At 35.8% G+C, this 21436-nt stretch overlaps 1 protein-coding gene across 1 annotated transcript; it reads right to left on the bottom strand.

Annotated features, from left to right (window-relative positions):
* Positions 1-11779: 11779 nt before the first annotated feature.
* LOC145636673 (uncharacterized) lies at positions 11780-20699 on the bottom strand. Its single transcript, XM_081688237.1, has 8 exons — positions 20468-20699; positions 13056-13155; positions 12841-12971; positions 12694-12772; positions 12463-12574; positions 12208-12386; positions 12004-12124; positions 11780-11914 (listed from the first exon to the last, which is right to left on the bottom strand). The coding sequence occupies exons 1-8, from the start codon at positions 20697-20699 to the stop codon at positions 11780-11782; spliced, it is 1089 nt and encodes a 362-aa protein (XP_081544363.1).
* Between the last annotated feature and the right edge of the window lie 737 nt (positions 20700-21436).

The following is a 21436-nucleotide window of genomic DNA, read 5'->3' as shown; positions in this document are numbered from 1 at the left end:
GCTATCGTTGTTACTAATCTTGGCCTTCTTGTCGCGCGGAGGAATATGAAGGAGATTTGAATCAATGAAGTCTTGAACACGATCCTTGAGGGCGAGACATTTTTCAGTAGTGTGACCGCGACCTTTATGGTATCGACAATAGGAATTTGGATCCCAATTAGGAGAACGTTTTTCAGATGGAGGGTCTTGACTGGGACCAATGGAGTGAATGAGACCTTGATCGTGAAGACAGTCAAAAGCTTCATTGTAAGTCATTCCTATTGGTGTGTATTCTTCAATGGTCCGTTTTGCTTGCGGCTTAGGAGCATTGAGTTCTTCATTAAACTCTTGACGAGAGTTTTGTTCGATGGCCATCACCCGATTTGCTAATCCTTCTACCACATTCAAGAGCATGGCAATGACATCTTGCAGTTTTCGGATGTCCTCTTTTAGACTTGACGAGTCTTCCTTGGTATTATCTAAGAAAAGATTTTCATCCTCCTCAATTATGGCCACTTCATCGAGAGAGGTCATATAAGCTGTCTCGATCATGGGCTCTTCTACAGGTGTGATAAGAAGTGATGGATCAAAGGATCGTAGGTCATCTTCGATGGCTAGAATCTCGGAAGTTTCATTGTCATCGATCAGATCTTGAATAGCTTCTTTGAGTTTCCAACACTCCTCGGTGTCGTGACCCTTTCCTTGATGATATTTGCAGTGCTTATTAGGGTCCCACTTAGGTGGCCTAGCTTCTGGAACCGGATCTTTGATGGGCCCTATGGGCATGACTAGTCCTTTGTGATGTAGCTTCTCGAAAGCCGTTTCATAACTTATACCAAGTGGAGTGAACACCCTTTTTGATCTTTGGATTCGTGGTTTAGAGGTGTTTGTAGCATGCACCTCATTAGAGGAAGAAGAAGGATGGTCGCTCTTCTTTCCTCTTGCACTATTATCTTTCAGAAGGTCATCTTCAATGTCAATGCCTATATTATAAACAGCTTTGAAAGTATTCAAGTTGTGTTGGTACTTTAAGTTCTTTGAATACTTCCCTTGGAGATTCTTGATGAATATCCTCTCAGATTCTTTTTTAGTGGGAGCCTTGACCATATTAGCAGAAGTTTCCCTCCATTTGTTGAAGAAAGACGTGAACCCTTCGTTCTCCTTTTGTTTTAACATCTCGAGTTGTCTATGGTCTGTCTCGTCTTGGATGTTGCACTTATATCTATCTATGAAAGCGTTTGTTATCGACTCCCAAGAAGAAGTTTTTTCCTTTTCGAGAGAAAAGAACCATTGTTGACAAACGGTTTCGAGAGATAGTGGGAACAGAGAGGGGAAAATCTTCTTATCGATACCCTTAATGCTCATTATGGTTTCAAAAGTTCTTAGATGGAAGTAAGGGTTATCTGTTGCCTTGAATTTAGGGATTTCAGTGGCGTTGAACTTATGCGGAAGAAGTTCTTTGTCCAGCGAGACCCCTTGCGAACTCATGCCCTGAAATTTATAGTCACTAGACAGTTTGTTTAGACTCTCTTGCATGAGGTTCATCTGTTGTTGCTTCACGGGATCATCGACCTTGAGGGTGAGTAGCTTCAGTGTTTCAGTCATGGTAGCCAATTGGTTCTTAAGATCATTGACTTCTTCTTGAGTTGCCATTATCTTCTTAGCCTTCCTCTTTTGACGAATCGGTTTATCAAAAAGCGAGACTTGAATAAAGAGGTTGTCCTTGATTAATCGCTCTTCTCTCCTCGACCAAGTACTGTGGAAAAGGAATTTGGGGATACTTATTGTTAATTATTTGACTTAAACTTTATTCAACATGCAATGGATGGAGGAGGTGAAGAAAGATGGAGGAATGTGGAGAAGAATGATTTAGATGGAGGGATATGAAGAATTAGGAATAGAATGTACCCCCCAACTCAAATGACGAAAAAGACCGACTCATGCATGAACCTAAGACATGGCCACGGCGATGTGTACTCAAAGTTTGTGCTAAGACTAGTGAGTGTAGGTGACATGTTAAGACTCGTGTCATGACCATGTGGCTAAACTATGTGACCAAGACTCGATTAATGACTCGACAAGGTGTTATTGATAGCGAAAATTAACCGAATTAATTAGTAAACTGATTAATTAGACCCTAGGTGATGACTCGACAAATAATCCGAACTGTCGGCCAAGCGACAGGACTGGCGTCACACTATGGTGGTTGGCGCCAGACTATTAAGTTAATGTCTGGCGCTACACACTACAATGTGGCGCTACAGCTCAAACTTTGGCGCCAATATTGGAGCTTTAGTCTGGGACTGTTTTCGGTATTATTAGTCAACTGGGGTATGCCTAAAGTCGTACTAGGTCAATTCCGATTTAAAAGAAACTTTATTGACTCAAATTAATTAATTAGGCAAAGTTCTTTAAGTCATTAATTTTAATCTCAACACAAATCAACAAACGGTTAAGAGAAACATAGAATATATATGCACAACAATTAATGCACAATTAGTCAAGTAGGCACAATATGATGCAATGAGTTCGCAACCTAACCATGGCTCTAGTTCTCTAAAGTTCGGAATATGGTTTAGTCAAATAGGGTCCATGGTTAATTGTCCAGATGCACCGCGTAGAAGCCTAACCGTGAAGGGTTAACGCGTGTGGATAGGACACCGCGAGTTTTTAGAAAAAACTCACTTCCATGGTTTGGTGAACTCAACCTCTCAGATGTACCCTTTGTTGCCAGGAGCGTTCAATCGGGTAGATAGAGCATGAATTCCCAGAGGGTTATGTCCATATGTAGAACACATATGGGTTTCAGAAAAGTGAGAAAAAATTCAATCAGGAAGCAGGATCGAGCAAACAATACGAAAAACCGGTCGAAATTAGAACGCATATTTCTGGCTCGGTATTGGGGGAAATTGGCGCCAACTTTTAACTGTAGCGCCTGGCGCCAATACTGGCGTCTGGCGCTACGGCTAAAAGTTTGGCGCCAAGCTCTGGCCCCTGACGCTACTTCCCACATGCCTCAGCAGCTTTCTGTGCTCAATAAAATCATCCAGTTTCGCGCGGTGTTATTTCAGTCCTAGTTGTGAAAGACATTTCTCAAATTTCCTACGTGTAAAATCCTATGTTTTTGACTCATTACGGATGGTCTTTCCAATGAGAACCTTTTTTTTTATGCATATGACAATAATGTTAATCAAAATTACGCACATGAAATACTTAGAACTTTTCGAGTCTCATCCACTCATTCTAAATCATTGTCGAAACAAATTAAAAAATTAAAATAGAAATCCTCCCCAGTGGAGTCGCCAAAAACTGTAGGGAATAATTTCAAGCCTTTAAATCCCACTAGCTTGAACCCCACTGTGATCATACACTAAAGTACGGTGGCGTCCAAAAGGGAAGAAGATAGAGCAAAAGAGTCGCCAACAAGTTTTTAAGGAACTTGTAAACCGTTCACGAGGTGAAGGTTACACCCCTTAACGATCCAAGAGATCGTCAACTCCATAAGGTCATGAACCAAATAAGGGTTCGGGGATGATGGTACAAATCCAACCTAAAAGAGATTGAACCTGCCCTAATAATAGGCCTCTACTTTATTCTGATCGTATTCATGTGCGCTTTCTGACTAACATGCAATCAATAGAATTAACCCTAAACCTGTTTAATCTATGTTGGTTGAATTTAATGCACAAACAAACTATTATTGGCGATCACTTGAATTATAATCACAATTAACCCTAAACAAGATTATTAAATATCTTATTAAGCGTGGTTACAAGTACAAATTCCCTTTAAACATGCAATAAAAGGTGTGATCAAGCAATAAATAATAAGTATCAAGCAACATAATAAATAATCAATATCATGAATAATAATTATAATAATAATAATAATATCATCATAAATAAAATAATTATCATCAAAATAATAATAACAATAATATTCACAATCATCATAAATTATAACAATTATAATCATAATCATGTTCATGTTAAAATTAAAGCATAATAAAAATAGCAAGATCCTAGGCATGATACTAACAAGATTAATAACAAACCCTAGCATGTCACTAAGCATTAAAAATCAAAGCTTTAACCCTAACATGATACTAACATGAATAAATATTAGGAAGAAGAGAAAAAGAATAAAACTTTCCGCAGCACTAGACCTTTCCACACTTTCGTTTCATTCGATTATGATTCGACGTGAAAGGCACTCATCACCGGGTTTAGTTTTGGGGAGACACAAATGGGTGTCTACAACTATAATATATTTATATATGCAATATAAAAATTTTGGTATAATTTTGTTGTACTTTTTAATTTTTTTTGGTAATATATATTAGTATACTAGAAATCATTGTCAGTAAATGAAATATTTTATTTTTTTATTTTTGATATTTTTTTAAAAAGAATATATATGGACTAGATAAAGCGTCCCCAAATTAGAAAACGTGGACAGGAAAAAGCGTCGCCAAAATGTTAGATAACAAATGTATGAAAATCTGGACATAGAAAAGCGTCACCAATCCTAAAATTCTTGACTACGTACAAAAAGCGTCCCCAAACTGTTGCAAGTTGCGACGCTCCGTATAAAAATTTAGACACAATAAAGCGTCGAGATTGGCGACGCTTTTTGATGTCTAATAAAATTTTCAACAAAAAATTTTGCGACGCTTTTTGGTGTCGAAAATAAGGCTAAAAAGCGTCTAAAAAGCACGCCTTTTGTAGTAGTGTTAATTGATTTAAATAAACAAGAGGTAGGGTAGTTTGCGTATTGAAGAATTGTAAAAGAAAGATATATAGTGAGGCTAAGTAGTATATTGAAAAGTAATAAATGTGATAGGAAATAAATAATAATGATAAAGTATTAGTGGATTTGGGAGGGTAGCATAAAAGTAGAAAGATATAATATTACAATGAAACACTTATTAAAACACCGTCGCATCTAGTAAGTGTAACACTTATTAAAACACGGTGGGAGTAGAAGAAATAAAATGGAACCTTAAATTTTGATACTCCCCACTATTCTCTAAACTAGCTAGGGTGGCTAATGCGTCCTAGCCAGCCATATTTAGAGAGCCCTTTCAGTTGTTGGTAACATTGATGAGTGAAAATATGTATTTAAAAAAATGTTTTTATTAGGGATGCAAATGTATGTTTGCACACTTTTCTTAAAAGTTTAAAAAGAGGAAATAACATTAATGAAGTCAAATAAATGTAAAAAAAATAAAATAAAAAAATTAGAGTGTATCATTTTCCAAACACTATTCATAATAGTTAAATCATTAAATCACACAAGGAATTAGATGTAGGGCTTGTTCACATTTACTTAATTTCAGTTCAGTTCAGCTCCAATTAGTTCAGTTCAGTTTAGTTCAGCTCCAATCATTTCAGTTCAGTTAAGCTCCTAATTTCCCTCTCTCATAAAATATTCATTTCAGCTTAATTCAGTTCAGTTCAGTTCAGCTCCAATTAGTTTAGTTTAGTTCAGTTCAATTCAACTCAGTTCAGTAAATGTGAACAGGCCCGTAATTATCATTATATCAATTTGGGCATATAGGTAAAGAAACATTTTAAGAATATAATAATTGTCCTCACACTATTCATAAGTCTTTTATTTTTACAATTTTTAGAACGTATAAGTGTTTTTTTTACACTTTTTAAAGGTAAGGATATAGTTTGTATATTTTCTGTAAGTATCTTTTGAGATTTCCTGACGTGATTAGGTTCCTTGTAACCCTATATATTGGAATCAATGGAACACACTACAATGTGAGGAGTTTTCACAAAATCTAACATGGTATCACAACTTCAAATTACGATCTAGCTTCTGCAATATTTTTTTCCCTTTTATTTTTTCATTGTTCAAGTAAAAGACAAACTTTTAAATAAATAGGATATACAGTAAATATTGTACATCCGTTATAAAGTTATCCCTAAAATGAGCAATCGTTACCCTAAGTTGTATAAAAGTTACCCTAAAATAAATAAAAGTTACGAAGTATATATTTATGTTTTACTAGGGGGCTAGAGCGCGCTTCGCGCGCTTTTAGTTTGTAAATCGTGTTTGTTTGTCGTGTTTAGAAATGGGGCAATGTTGGGGGTTTTTACAAATATTTAAGTATGCTATGGTTTTTAGATAATATGCAAAGTGTGTAGTTGTGGATTGTAATGTAAGAAAGTAATTATTGCTAGAAAAAAAAAAAGCTAATATAAGTGTTCGTAATATTATTATTTTGATTTTATGCGTTCTTTTTCGGATATCATAAATTAAGTGGATTATATACATCATACACCATATACGATGTGTTACAATAGCATTGACGTAAAAAGTGCACGTATATGTTATTCTAAAAGCATAGCTAATCTATAGAATATTAGGAATTCAATAAACATATTAAATATTCATTTAATTTTGATGGTTAATTTATAAATGAAGCAACGTAAATTTCAATTTTTTTTAAAAAGAAATATTATTTTTGTTACTTAAAAGGATTTCACTCTTACGTTTTAAAATAAATTGATCACTTAAAAGGTTTGGGAAAAATTATAACATGCTCTAGTATAAGTGTTTTTCGTATGTGAAAAAAAATGCATCTGTTTAGGCATTATTTATATGTAGGCCTAAAACCAAAGTGTTTGCACGTACATGTGCATAGCAATAACTCATAGTCTCATATAACCTAATATATAAGTCTATAATTTAATGTTTATGATGGGAGTATTAAGGAAGGAGATGAGAAACTGATGAATTTAAGGTCTATAAATAAGTATTTTAATGTGTTGTTGATTGGAGATAAGAATGCTAAGTATTGAATTAGTTTGGATAGTTATTGTTGACTTAGCTATATTTTTATTTTTGGTAGATGTTAGAGTTTGTATATGTATTGGAAAATATTAATTAGTGAAGGAGTTATGAGTGAGTAATGTGCAATTTTTAATGATATTAATTGTAATTTTGACTTGAGTTTGAACTTTATGTTGATGGTGTTCATTTGTGTATATATATATTCATAAAGCAATTGTGGTTTTGTGCATGAACAAGTGAATAATTGATGTGGGATGGCGAGTAGAGGTGGTAGGCGTGGACGCAAGCCTTTTGTGCAAAGGTCTCGGGAAACAGTAGCCGAAACACATGCTTGGTTGAATGATATGGCAGCTGATTGGGAAGGGCTGTACTTTAAATTTGTGTTTTCTAAAGCATATCATTCAGAAGGAATTATTGTATGGTTTTTTTAAAACTCAGTTTATATAGTGATTGTTTATTATGGATAATTTTTTTTATGGTGTTATTTAATGTTTGAATTGGTGCAGAATGTTCCGTTGGACTTTGCTAAAGCACAGTTTGGTTCGTTTTCAAAATCAATGGATGTTGTTGTGCAACTTTATGATATTTAGTTTAATGCTCAGTTGAAAATTAAGAGACGTGTTATTAAATGTTTTATAAAAAATGGAGTTGCTGCCGTGATTGACTATTATCATATACAAATTGATGAAGGGGCGATTGTTAGTTATGAGCATGGAAATCCTATAGTGTTTGTTGTTACATTACAATTGAGTGCTGATTTTTAATGTATTTGTGTTGGTGCAATAATAATCTTTGATAGTGTGAATTAGAGTGCTATTATTAGCCTAATGTGTTATGAAATAACAATTGAAATAAGCTTAATGTTATGAAAAATAAGAATTGAAATAAGCCATGTATAGAATTTAAAAATCTTAGGTGCTTTACATATTTGGTATTTTAATAATTCAAAATAATAAATCGATTCAAATATGATGGTACGATTTCAAAAATTAATAAAATACACTTTGTTTTGTTATTAACATGATGTTGCTGTTAGTCTTAAATTGAAATCGAGTACTGATAATTTTTCGAAAAAATTATTACGTGACTTTAGTATCGGTAGTTAGGTTTCATGTGTGACAAAAAAAACTAAAGTGTTTTCGCGTGCTATGTGCGTCGTATGAAACAGTGAAACTCTTCTTCTTCTTCTGCATGGTATGATAGATAAATGAAAAGACATGATTTTTAATAAGTGACGGTTTTCTCTTTAATAAAAGGAAGAAATTGATCATCACACATTTCCCCAAGTTTGCTCTACTTTTCTTTGAAAGTTGAAAAGCTTTTCCTTTCTCTTTCATCTTCTTCTTCCGTATTCTCAATTGAAATTCAAACCATCACCATGGCTGGAAATGAGGATGATGATACTATTTTTAATGATTGGTACCGAAAGTTTTTAGATAAGAGCAAAGATAATTTACGCGGACAATTTGTGGCAACCGCGGAAGTCCGAACGGAAGCTACAAAGAAGTTGGATGAATTGATGGAGGCAATGAAAGATTGTGATGCACAATTAGCTAAGTGCGCTGAGGTTGCTCAGAGGAAGAGCAAGGGTAAGGAGGTCAAACTCGGAATCAAGGGTAAGGAGGTCTAACCCGAAAGCAAGGGTAAAGAACCTAAACTCGGAAGCAACTATGATACACCAATTAAAGTTGAAAGCGATTATGATGAAGAGCCAGTGAGAATGAGAAGATATGTAGGTTTCCAAGGTGAGCCATCTAAATTTAGGGATCAATGTAGTGGTGGTGAGTTGGCTTTTGGTGCTGGGGCCGAAGGAGGGGAGGCTGATATGGATATCAGCGAGGATGAGGGCATATTGAAGCATGTAATTGATTCAACGGTGGCTGCCTATGCTGAAGCAGAACAAGAGGAACCTGCTGTTGGGGTTGAGGGTGCTGGTGCAGTGCAGCAGGGGCAGCAACAGCCGCAAGTCAACCAGGAAGAGGAGCAAGAAGATGAGGAAGAAGAGGCTGAGGAGCAGGACGATTCCTCGGAGGCGGATAATGGTTATCCTTACCATTATAATTCTTCTAAGATGTCTGAAAGCGATGACGAAGCCTATGGTTTTGATTATGACTAAGTATTCAAGTTTTTTTTTCTTTTTTGTTCGCTTAAGTAGATATGAATTTAGGGGTTTGTTAGTTATCTAAAGACAATTTATTTATTTTGGATTAAAATTATGTATTAAAGTTGGATGAATTGATGTATGAATTTAGGTGCTTTCCCTTTTAAAATTAAGTATTCGAATTATTGATGATGATGTGTTTACAAAATGTTTACTGACTCTGATGGTGGACATTGTGTGTGAGATTAAATGCATTTTGTCTAAATTTATTAATGCTTCTCATTGGTTTGATAGTGGTTGAACGAGATATATTAATTCATTTTCGAGTCATAAAGCCACAATGTACTTCACCATAAAATCAAAGTGTTCAATGTGGAAGAGAAGTGATGAATAAGGGGAATGACATAGTATTTAGACTATTAAGTTAGGATAAGATATGAACTTATTTTAAATATGTGACATGCAGCCATGTAGGTTGTTGTCTCCATATCGTTTTGCAAGTTGTGTAGTTGTTGTCAATTTCCATTCAAGCATCAATTTCTCCTTCCTATTACTAAATGATGTTGAGCTATTCTATAGTGAACTAAATGATGTTTTCTTCCTTTTTATTTTCTTTCCATTTCAGTGTGAGTGGGTCTGCTTGTTTGTTTGTACCTAGGTCTTATTGAGCAATGCAATATTGGGTGTTATATGTTAGGTGAAGGTTTGTGGGTTGGCTTTGAATCAGCCAGAAAATAGCAAACACTGACCTGTGTCTGATTGCCAAATTCAGTCTGATTTGCTATTCCTTGATGATGGAATTAAGGACAGGTTTATTGGGATTGTTGTTGATAGTATATTGTTAAGTAATTAAGGTCGAAATACATATTATATTAGGCCATGGTTTTCTGTTCAGGCTTATTTAACAAGCCTATTTTGATTATTTTTTGGAAATAATTGAATAACTATGTAGAGGTAATATTGTGTGTTGAAGGTTGATAGTTGCTTGCTGTTGGATGTATGAACGAAGTTTCAATTTCAAGGAGAGTTACTGTAGCACAAGATGGCCTGTTGGTGGTAGAATTAGTGCATGTGGGGTTAAGGCTTAAGGATTTGATTGTATAATTAGGAAGGACAAAATTGAGCAGCATTTTTTGAATAGATTGGCTTCAATTCTTTTGGAGAAGAATAGCTGAAGTAGTTAATTTAATGTTGGAAAAATTATTGGTATAAGTAAGGCTGATTTTAGAATTTAGTACCACTGTTCTCAAGGCCCGATCATTGTTTCTGAGAGATCATAAACATACTATTTGTTTCTCAGCCTTTGTGTACTTCTTAGGTAGTTAGTAGCTTGTTTTGTGTGCTTCTGGACAAGTGTTTTTGTGTAGAATTATCTACAAAATTTGACATGTTCAATTATATTTTTTGAGGGAAGTCTATTAGCAGAATAATGTTGAATATGAGTTTAATTTCTGATGTAGTGTGTAATGTAAACTGCTAAGTTTTTATGTTTATCTCTCACATGAGTTGTGATGTTGGGTGCTAGTTTAGTCACTGTAAACCATTGAACAAAATTATTGGTTAATCAAATGTCTCTCGATTTTATTTATTCGCATAATTCTGGCATTGAGTTTGTACTGCAAAGTTCACTATGCTCTTCAATTTTAAAGGTATTCTTTGAACTAGACTTCAAGGAAAGAGTAAATTGCTTCATTATTTAGTCAAATTATCAATAGTAGTTTTGATTGACCAAATCCAAATTGAGGGCTTAACATACTATGTTCAGATACAGCTAAATTAGAAGATAATCATTATACAGATTAGAGAGAAAAGGAGAAGACTTTGAGGAGTCTAGATTGCAGATGGCAGAGATCATAATTTGGAGCCAAGAATACATTTAAATTAGCAGCAAATTATCAGCTGTAGTGTTTGCTAAAATGGAAAACATTGAACATACAACAATGACAAACATCTCCCTGAGGTTTCTAGCTTTGAGTAGATAAGATGTTAATGAAATTTTCTGGTTAGATATTTCTTCAATAGTCACACTTTGTAGCATTTTGAATATGTGTCTGATGGGTGGCTGTATCTTAACGAACTTAAGTAGAATAGAGAAAAGTATTGTATATTGAAATCTGCTTTTTTTTACTTGCTACATAGCAAATCGGCCTATATTTATATTTCAAAGGATGAATCTGGGTTTTTTACACATTAAATTTCATCAAAACAATTGTTACAAATTCACTAAAATTAATTTTTAAGAAAGGAAACCAAAATCAGTGATGTAAAATAATGTGATATTGTGTGAATTTTGAAGGGAAAAAACATGACGATTGACCATTAATAAGGAAATAAATCACAAAAAACAATTGAAATGCTGATATGTTTTTAATTTAAACAGCTGATTCACACATTACAATTATTTTCTTTTTTTTTTTTTGGTAATTTTCTTAAATTATTTCATGATCTAGAGTGTCTGTATAGGTGTAGTTATGCAAAGAATTAATTGCATGAGTGAGTGTAATCTCAAGTAATAAGGGATAAACAACAGAATTGTTAATAGATGCTGCTAATTGGAATATTGCATACATTGATTGTGAAACATTAGAGTATATAATACAAGGAATTGTTGAATTCATGTATTAGTTAAGCATGCAAAATAGACATTGTTTGTAAGCCTAAGTGAAAGTGCATGCAAGGCAAAAACAGTAAGCTGTCCATACAGCTACAGTAACTAAAGCAAGGTTTAAGTGCTAATCAAAAGGATTAATGTTTGGTAAGTGGTCAGAGAAGAGCTAACATACTAACAACAATCAATAAGGTCTCAAACAAGAACACAACCCAAAATGATAAGCAATGCTTATCGGGAACAATGTGTTCTAATACGAGCCCTTAGATCAGCAGATCAGGTATTCAGGGGTGGGAAACTGACTGTACTACCCACCTAAGCACCCCTGCCCTGTTTAATGATTGTGCTGCGTGAAGTATGGTGTGCATTGGTGTGTTTTTCAGAGCTGCATCTAGGTGATCAAAGTCACTCCAATCATCCTGAGAGAAATAGAAGAAAGTTTCATGACAAAAATAGATATAAATAGGTGATTGTACTCAATAAGCTATTTGTATGATTAAATAGGAACCTTGATTTTCCTCTCAAAGATTTCTGATGTAGACAATTCGAGGATTTGTTCACACACAGGACCAAAGGCAGTTAGACGAAATGTTCCGGTGTTGTCTGCAGCATCATAGGTGAAATTGACTCTGCAATGTACCGGTGTCAGTGTATTTTAATTAGAAAGAGTCATTGGTTGCACAATATAAGGATGCTGAAAAAGAAAGTGTACCTTTCAGTGGAAGTGCATTTTCTGTTAGGGCAATGTGGGCAGAAAAATGGCACATTTGCAGCAACGCCACATCGTTTACCACAACCATCACAGCCAATATAAGCAATGATGTTGCTTAATTGTGCATCTGGAATTGTGACTGTGATTGTGTACACTTCTTCTTGGACAGTGTTGTCAACCTAGATGAAAAGGTGTGAGGTAAAAAAGTAAGTATTGGTGGGAATGGGATAGGGAGTAGTTGATAGAAAAGCTCACAGTTTTACTGATGATTTGATCAAGTGTTGTGAGAATTGGTTCATCACCAACATTCATGAATTCAAGTTGCCTTGCCATGTAGTCAGCAATGACATCTGGATGTGTATGGGCCCTATCGACATAAAAAAAAAGGGCAGAAAGAAGTTTGTTTAATCAAGGGAGCTTAAAATATGTTTCTATAATGCAATGTAATTTGAGGAATAATCATGAGTACTTAGTTTGTTTATTTACCAAGCTCTTAAACCCTCAACTTTTTCATCAATAGGGGCTGGGTCAATTGTTGTAGACATGCTTGATTGAAGGGAAAAGCCTGTGAAGATAGCATCAACTTGATTTGGCAGAACATAAAAACTAATAGATAGTGTAAATGTGTATAACCTCTGTGAGTTGCAGGCTTCAGAGAAGTTAAGCCAACAACCAAGGGATTGGATGCCCAATCTTTGAGGAGTTCACAGTCTGAAGTTGCAAGCGGGCCCCATGCTGAGATGATCATGGGTCTAGTACCAGTGCTACAAATGCAAGGAATAGTAGATTAGTATATTGCTGCAGGTATATTGTTAGAGGTGTTGTTAGTGTGGTAACAAATTTGTTACCTTTCCTCAACAATGCTGATAATGTGCACATCAGCAACCCTACCTGACTTGTATGTCACTTGGCCCACATCTTTCATGTGGACCACCATACCTAGAAAATCTAGCAAACAAAAACCATTGAGCTTGTAGACACCCATTTGTGTCTCCCCAAAACCAAACCCGGTGATAAGTACCTTTCACGTCAAATCATAATCGAATGAAGTGAAAGTGTGGAAAGTCTAGTGTTGCGGATAGTTTTAATTTCTTTTCTTTTCTCTCCGTTTTTTAAAATCTATTTTAAGAAAATAAGCCAATCCAGTTTGGTTGGTCCATGAAATGGGTCCGATAATAGTGTAGTTGGATGGGGCTTGAAAATAGCTTTCCAACGATATATTATAAGCCCAATTCCGATGAATATTGAGGAAGTTATGGCCAAATTACTAAACTGGGCCCGGTTTGAGCATTATATGCGGCCCAATGATCTAGGGGAGGGCCTAATATGGATTTATCATTCCTAATGCAATTAGGAATGGTTTTAGTCTTCTAGATTCTTCTAGAAGGTTCTTTTCATTCATAATTCAATTAGCATTGATAAATTGACTTTTGTTGACTTTTTAGAGTTTTAATCAGAATAAAAGAGTGTTTTTGAGGAAAATACGATTTTATCCTCCTGTATGGTTAAATTCTATCTAATTTTAGAAAACGCGTCAAAAAACCTGATTAGCGCCTAACGCCAGCATTAGCGCCTGGCGCTAAGCTTGGCACCTGGCGCTAGCATTAGCGTCTGACGCTAATGTTAGCGTCTGGCGCTAATTGCCAGTGTTGGCGCTAATCAAGTTTTATTCACGTCAGAACTCTTATTTGTATTTCTATCTTTTTGGCTGATTTTCTCTATAAATAGCCTCCTAAAAACTCCGTTTTCATTCATCTACAATCATCAACTCTCATCAAGAAATTCTTGATTCTCTCTCTCTTTCTAAGCCTAGATTTTTACAAACACAATTCCTCATATATTAGCACTAGACACACCTAGCATAGTTCGAAGTTGTCTTTGCGCTAAACGTGAAAGGTTTGATATTTCTTAGGGTTTGGTCCCAAATCTAATCTAAACTTTCTTAATCTCTATTTCAATTATTTAATTTAATTCTTTGATTTTATATTTTCCTTGAAGTTACTAACGCGTGTATTTTGTTATTAGAAAGAGATACGAGACATCTAAGTAAGTGTTTTAATTGATTTATTGATATTATGTTATAGAAATCATGTCTAGGTTGTTATTTTGATTCCTAATATCATGTTAGGATGCTTGATGTTTTGAATGATAACAATGATTCCTAGTATCATGTTTAGGGTAACAACTATAATTTCTAATCTCAAATATGCTTATTATGATTCATGCGATGCTTCCAGTTTTTCTAAATTCGCGGTGTCCCATCCACTCGCGCCAACCCTTCACGGTTAGGCTTCCGCGCGGTGCATCCGGACAATTAACCATGGACCCTCTTTGACTAACCCATATCCCGAACTTTAGTGAACTAGATCCATAGTTAGGTTGCAAACTCATTGCATCATGTTATGCCTATTTGACTAATTGTGCATTTTTGGTTGTGCATTCTCTATGTGTATTTTTTTAACCGTTTGTTTGACTTGTGTTAAGACAAAATAAACTGCTTAATGGCTAAAAAGACTTTGCTTAATTAATTAATTAATTTTGGTAATTAGAGTCTAATAATTTAATCAGAGTTGACTTAGTACGACTTTAGGCATATCCTGTAGAGTAATAATACCGAAAGCAGTTCCAGATCAACGTTCCGGCAGTGGCGCCGAGATTTGGACTGCAGCGCCACTCTGTGGAGTGTAGCACCTGGCGACAGCTCTGTCGTCTGGCGCTACACTACATAGTGCGGCGCCAGTCCTGTCGTTTTGGCGATAGTTCAGTATATTGCTCGAGTCATCACTTTGTGTCTAATTGAACAGTTTGCTAATCAATTCGATTATTTTTATTAATAATAATGCCTCGTTAAGTCTTTAATTGAATCTAGTCACATGGTCACAACACGAGTCTTAGCGTGTCACCTTCACTCACTAGTCTTAGCACACACTTTTTATATGCCACCATGACCATGTCTTAGGTTCATGCATGAGTCGGTTTTTTCCGTCATTTGAGTTGGGGGTATATTCTATTCCTAATTTTTTCATATCTTTCCATCTACATCATCTTTCCATTCTCTACATGCTTTCTCCATATCACAACCTTCATTCTTCCTACCTTCTTTCATCCATGCATGTTGAATCGAGTTTGAGTCATGTGATTGACAAACAAAATTAAAAAATGAGGGTAATGATGAAACAAATGCACAAGGCAAGCTTCTCACCAAGAGTTCATGCTTTTTTCTTCTTTTTTTTTTCAAACCCTTTCCCCCAATAAGTCTAGCATAGACACTTTTCTTTTCCCTTATATTAATTTTGTAGATTCTTTCTTTTTTCCCTTTTAATAAAATGAGCATTTATTTTCTTGCATATGATCATTTCATTACATTTTAAAAAAAATAATAAAATAAAATAAAAATAAAAATCCATGTCTAATTAAGCACAAGGTATACCAATGATTTGAGGCACCCCTTGTAGCCACATCATATCACTTCTCACCCTTCAAATATGCAATCCTTTTTTGATAAACCACTTTGAGCCTCGTCTAACGATAGACCTTTCATTTTTCAACCCATATCTACCTAATCTTGGGATGGGATAGTGTGCAACTTATGCAGTTTTCAATATTATAAAAAGCTTGAGTGACTTCAAAAAAGAAAAATAAATAAAATAAGAAAAAAATAAATAAAAGTGTACAAAAAGGGCAAGTGTTCCAATGTCATTGACATGAACATGTCTATAATATGAACACGTCTCAGATTGCGTCTCTTATCGAGTGTTCGGTACCGTGCCTGAGAAACATGAATGCCGAGTGATAGACTGCATGATCGGGATTGCCCACACTTATAAAAATAAATTAAATAAAGCAAAAGAGAAAAGAGAGCTAAAAAAGAGTTAAAAGCCTCAAGCATAAAAATATAATGATTCAAAAGCAAGGTTGCACACCTTGGGGGCTTATCGAGGGTCTTGAGCCTTTATCCCCTTCTTCTATAACCTTTAGCCTAACCACGTTACAACCCTTAAAAAGACCTTTTTGAGGTATACACACACTTGTGTGAGGTTCAGCTAGAGCTACGTTCGGCCTGATTCCTAACGGATACGTAGGCAACCTCACATCGAGGTGCGGCCGTAATAAAAAATTGCATTCATATTTACATTCACACATCATGGTCATATCAAGGGATCTCCAATGCTCATCCCTATCTACTTAGAGCTAGACTTGGGGGCTTGATCCTTACATTATTAGCCTACCTAGCCTAAGAGTCACCACGATTTGACTCTTTTCAATATATTTTTCTCACACACTTAGCTCTTGCGGCCTAACCTTAGTGTCACTTTCACACACATCACAGATACATGACCAAATATAATTCCCTTAGGAACCCTTTGTCATGAAATCTTAACATAACGCTGAAGCATGCCTTGTCATATCACTCATAATCATCATTGCATCATAAAGTATGAAGTACTTAGCCTCCGCGCCTAAGTTACCTAAATACTTTCATCATTGAGTCAACCATTGAGATAGCCTAGGATGGATTAATCCTTGCACCTTGACAGATAGTATCAAACAACATTTGACTAAGCTCATTCAACATGCACCTTCAAAAACTTCGCTTCTTTCTTTTTCGCGTCTTTCTTTTTCGGGAGAAAGTTGGTACCCTTCACAAAAGTGACGGAAATTTTTTTGCTTTTTTGCATTTTCGAGTCGCACGATTACAATACAATGCACACACGGGTCATGAGTCACACGGGTCATGAGTCACACGTGTCATTTCACTTCGAGTCGAGTCAACCCCGAGTCAATCACAGCGAGTCAAGTTTATTCCTTGAGTCGTGTCAAGTCAATGAGTCAAGCGACATTAAACCTTAGGTCAACCCTAAAATAATTAAAGAGACTAGCAAAGTCCTATAGTCAAAGATGAATACAGGTGCACCCCAGCGGCAGCAAGAGCAGAATAGGGAAGACCCTACTCCAGCGCCAGAAGACAACATCTAGTGTCTGACAACAGATTTCAGCGTCTGGCGCTAGATCCCAGCGTCTGGCGACATAGCCAAATCGCGGCGCTAGAGGCATTGCAACGGCGACAGAACGCTCAGCCACTCAAAGTAGTTATTTCAACCTCTTTCAGCAATTTCGGGTTCCTTGGTACGCCAGTTAGGCCCTATAAGAAATTTGACATGATTAAGTAGTCGGCTTGATTACAATCGCAATAAGTGATCGACCTGACAAAAGATCGTCTTACTTAGCTTAAAGCGCCTAAACATTGGCTCATCGTAAGACACTGACATACTGGTTCGAAAAACAGCAGAGGCACCGACATAATGGTTCACAAGCAGCAAAAGCGCCGACGTACTGGCATAGCGGAAGCAAAGTTCAAGCGAGCTTTAAAGATCGACAAGGGCTGGTCTTCAGAAGTTTTCTTCGGAATATTATCACAACAAACATTCCTATTATCAAGCTCTTTTGTTCAGAGACGCGTGGACATTTCTTTCAAGCTCTTTTGTTCAGAGATGCGTGGACATTTCTTTCAAGCTCTTTTGTTCTGAGACGCGTGGACATATCATCAAAGCTCTTTTGATCAGAGACGCGTGTGCATATTATTCAAAAGCTCTATTGTTTAGAGACGCGTGGACATATCATCAAAGCTCTTTGTTCAGAGACGCGCGGACATATCATCAAAACTCTTTGTTTAGAGACGCGTGGACATATCATTTAAGCTCTTTGTTCAGAGACGCGTGGACATATCATTGAAGCTCTTTTGTTCAGAGATGCGTGGACATATCATCAAAGCTCTTTTGCTCAGAGACGCGTGGGCATATCATTAAAGCTCTTTTATTCAGAGACGAGTGGACATATTATTCAAGCTCTTTCGCTCAGAGATGCGTGGGCATCCTATTGAAGCTCTTTGTTACGAGACACGTGGACATATTAAAAAGAAGCTCCATTGTTCAGAGACGAGTGAACATCAAAACAGCAAGATGGCGTTCCATATATTGTGGAAGGTTGTCACAACGATAAATATAGTAACAAATCGGTTACCTTTAGAGACGTGTACTCGACGGTGCAAGATACGAGTTTCTTAACTCTCTTATCTATTTTAACTAACGCTAGTTTTGCAGGTATCGGCGTTACAAGAGTGATTTAGGATCGCAGAACGTTCTGAATCATTCTCCGTCCCTATCGATACTTTGACTTTTGTTTTCGAAACTTGCGTTTCTCCAAACTCAGTCAAAGTGGGGGGCTTCTGTAGACACCCTTTTGTGTCTCCCCAAAACCAAACCCAGTGATGAGTACCTTTCACGTTGAATCATAATCGAATGAAGTGAAAGTGTTGAAAGTCTAGTGTTGCGGATAGTTTTAATTTCTTTTCTTTTCTCTCCGTTTTTGAAAATCTATTCTAAGAAAATAAGCCAATCCAGTTTGGTTAGTCCATGATATGGGTCCGATAGTAGTGTAGTTGGATGGGGTTTGAAAAGAGCTTTCCAACGATATATTATAAGCCCAATTCCGATGAATATTGAGGAAGTTATGGCCAAATTACTAAACTGGATCCGGTTTGAGCATTATATGCGGCCCAATGATCTAGGGGAGGGCCTAATATGGATTTATCATTCCTAATGCAATTAGGAATGGTTTTAGTCTTCTAGAAGGTTCTTTTCATTCCTAATTCAATTAGCATTGATAAATTGACTTTTGTTGACTTTTTAGAGTTTTAATCAGAATAAAAGAGTGTTTTTGAGGAAAATACGATTTTATCCTCCTGTACGGTTAAATTCTATCTGATTTTAGAAAACGCGTCAAAAACCCTGATTAGCGCCTAACCCCAGCATTAGCGTCTGGCGCTAAGCTTGGCGCCTGACGCTAGCATTAGCGCCTGACACTAATGTTAGCGTCTGGCGCTACTTGCCAGCGTCGGCGCTAATCAAGTTTTATTCACGTCAGAACTCTGATTTGTTTTTCTATCTTTTTGGCTGATTTTCTCTATAAATAGCCTCCTAAAAACTCCGTTTTCATTCATCTATAATCATCAACTCTCATCAAGAATTTATTGATTCTCTCTCTCTTTCTAAGCCTAGCTTTTTACAAACACAATTCCTCATACATTAGCACTAGACACACCTAGCATAGTTTGAAGTTGCCTTTGCCCTAGACGTGAAAGGTTTGATATTTCTGAGGGTTTGGTCCCAAATCTAATCTAAACTTTCTTAATCTCTATTTCAATTATTTAATTTAATTCTTTGATTTTATATTTTCCTTGAAGTTACTAACGCGTGTATTTTGTTATTAGAAAGAGGTACGAGGCATCCAAGTAAGTGTTTTAATTGATTTATTGATATTATGATATAGAAATCATGTCTAGGTTGTTATTTTGATTCCTAGTATCATGTTAGGATGCTTGATGTTTTGAATGACAACAATGATTTCTAGTATCATGTTTAGGGTAACAACTATAATTTCTAATCTCAAATATGCTTATTATGATTCCTGCGATGCTTCCTATGTTCTTTCCTAATATTCATGTTAGTATCATGTTAGGGTTAAAGATTTGATTTTTATTGTTTAGTGACATGCTAGGGTTTGTTATTAATCTTGTTAGTATCATGCCTAGGATCTTGTTATTATTATGCTTTAACATGATGATTATGATTATTGTTATTATGATTATTATGTTGCTTGATACTTATTATTATTTATTGTTATTGCTTGATCACACCTTTTATGCATGTTTAAAGTGAATTTGTATTTGTAATCACGCTTAATAAGATAATTGATAATCTTGTTTAGGGTTAATATGAGTATAATTCAAGTGATCTCCAATAATAATAATAATTTATTTGTGCATTAATATTCAACCAACATAGATAAACAGGTTTAGGGTAATCCTATTGATTGCATGTTAGTTAGAAAGCGCACATGAATACGATCAGAATAAAGTAGAGGCCTATTATTAGGGCAGGTTCAATCTCTTTTAGGTTGTATTTGTACATTAATCCCCGAACTACCAGTCATGGTTCCAGACCTATTGGAGTTGACGATCTCCTAGATCATTAAGGGATGTAACCTTCACCTCGTGAACGGTTTACAAGTTCCTAAAACTTGTTGGCGACTCTTTTGCTCTATCTTCTTTCCCTTTGGATGCCACCGTACTTTAGTTTATTATCACAGTGGGGTTCAAGCTAGGGATAATGCTTGAAATATTCCCTACAGAGCTCATTATGCTTAAAGATGATATGTTTTGAGGCAGGAACATGTAATTTAGAAAATACAAGCAGCTTACCAAACCGGTCTTCTTGACCACTGGTCTTAGGAACATCAGCAATAGGAATGTATTCTGGCAAAACAGGCCCCTCGGTTCGATCAACAACTTGGATCTTAGTCATGCCTCCAAAGGTCAGCTCACATTCTCCTGGGAATGAACTGAATTTGGGGTTCACTGTTCTGACTGGAGCATTAGAAATTTCATACTTTTTTTTTTTATTCAAAGAATTTTTGGAAGTGGTCACATTCATCTCCGAACAAAGTAGCTTTCATGTTGTTTCCCTGTAATGTAAGACAAATAATTTCATGTTAAGTAGCATTGAACTACAAATGTGAACATAAGAAGTTTAAATGTTGGCATATACCTCTTCATCTTCAAAAACTAGTTTTTGGAACCTTTTTTTGTTAGGAGGAGATCGAATTGAAGACTTTTCTTTAACAGTGACTCGCACTTTGTATGCTTTTGTTATTGGTGAAAGCTTGTCCAAGGATGTGTAGTCGGATTTCATCTGTGGGGCATCAATGTTAAAAGAGTTGTTACATGTATTATAATTCTAATGAGTTTTTTTTTTCTTGTGTCACACTTCATGTATTGTTGGTTAGCAATAAATACCATCTTAAGATGTTGCACAACAACTATATAATGTGTTATAATTGAGTAAAAGAAAAGTACAAACAGCATGGGATGATATTTGTTCTATTTCATAAGTTTGTGTCATTAGTATTCAATGCTAAGGCACATGGGAAAATCTACGTATGAATAAATAAGTGCAGCAGGGCATACTTTTAACTTCCAGGTAATAAAGTGTGACCTAGTCATATATAAAAGGAAGGTAAGTGTTCACAAAATCACAAGCTTTTCCTTCATTTTCTTTGCCAGTATTTAATCTTAGTGTTTTCAAAACTAAGTAGATAACAATAGCCAGCAAAGGCAAGGCTAATATGGAAAGCAGTAAGCAAGCTGACCTTCCCAACCAGCCAAACTCAG

Source organism: Chenopodium album, chromosome 6 (genome assembly GCF_948465745.1).
Source record: "Chenopodium album chromosome 6, dcCheAlbu1.1, whole genome shotgun sequence".
NCBI lineage: Eukaryota > Viridiplantae > Streptophyta > Magnoliopsida > Caryophyllales > Amaranthaceae > Chenopodium > Chenopodium album.
This window is presented reverse-complemented; position numbering and strand designations above follow the sequence as displayed.

Excerpts from the sequence above, each read along its gene's own strand:
- LOC145636673 (XM_081688237.1), bottom strand. The coding sequence starts at position 20,699 with ATGAATGTGACCACTTCCAAAAATTCTTTGAATAAAAAAAAAAAGTAT. Across the intron at positions 12,125-12,207 it reads AAATGCACTTCCACTGAAAG|AGTCAATTTCACCTATGATG; the intron begins GTACACTTTCTT and ends GGTACATTGCAG. Across the intron at positions 11,915-12,003 it reads TCTTTGAGAGGAAAATCAAG|GATGATTGGAGTGACTTTGA; the intron begins GTTCCTATTTAA and ends TATTTCTCTCAG.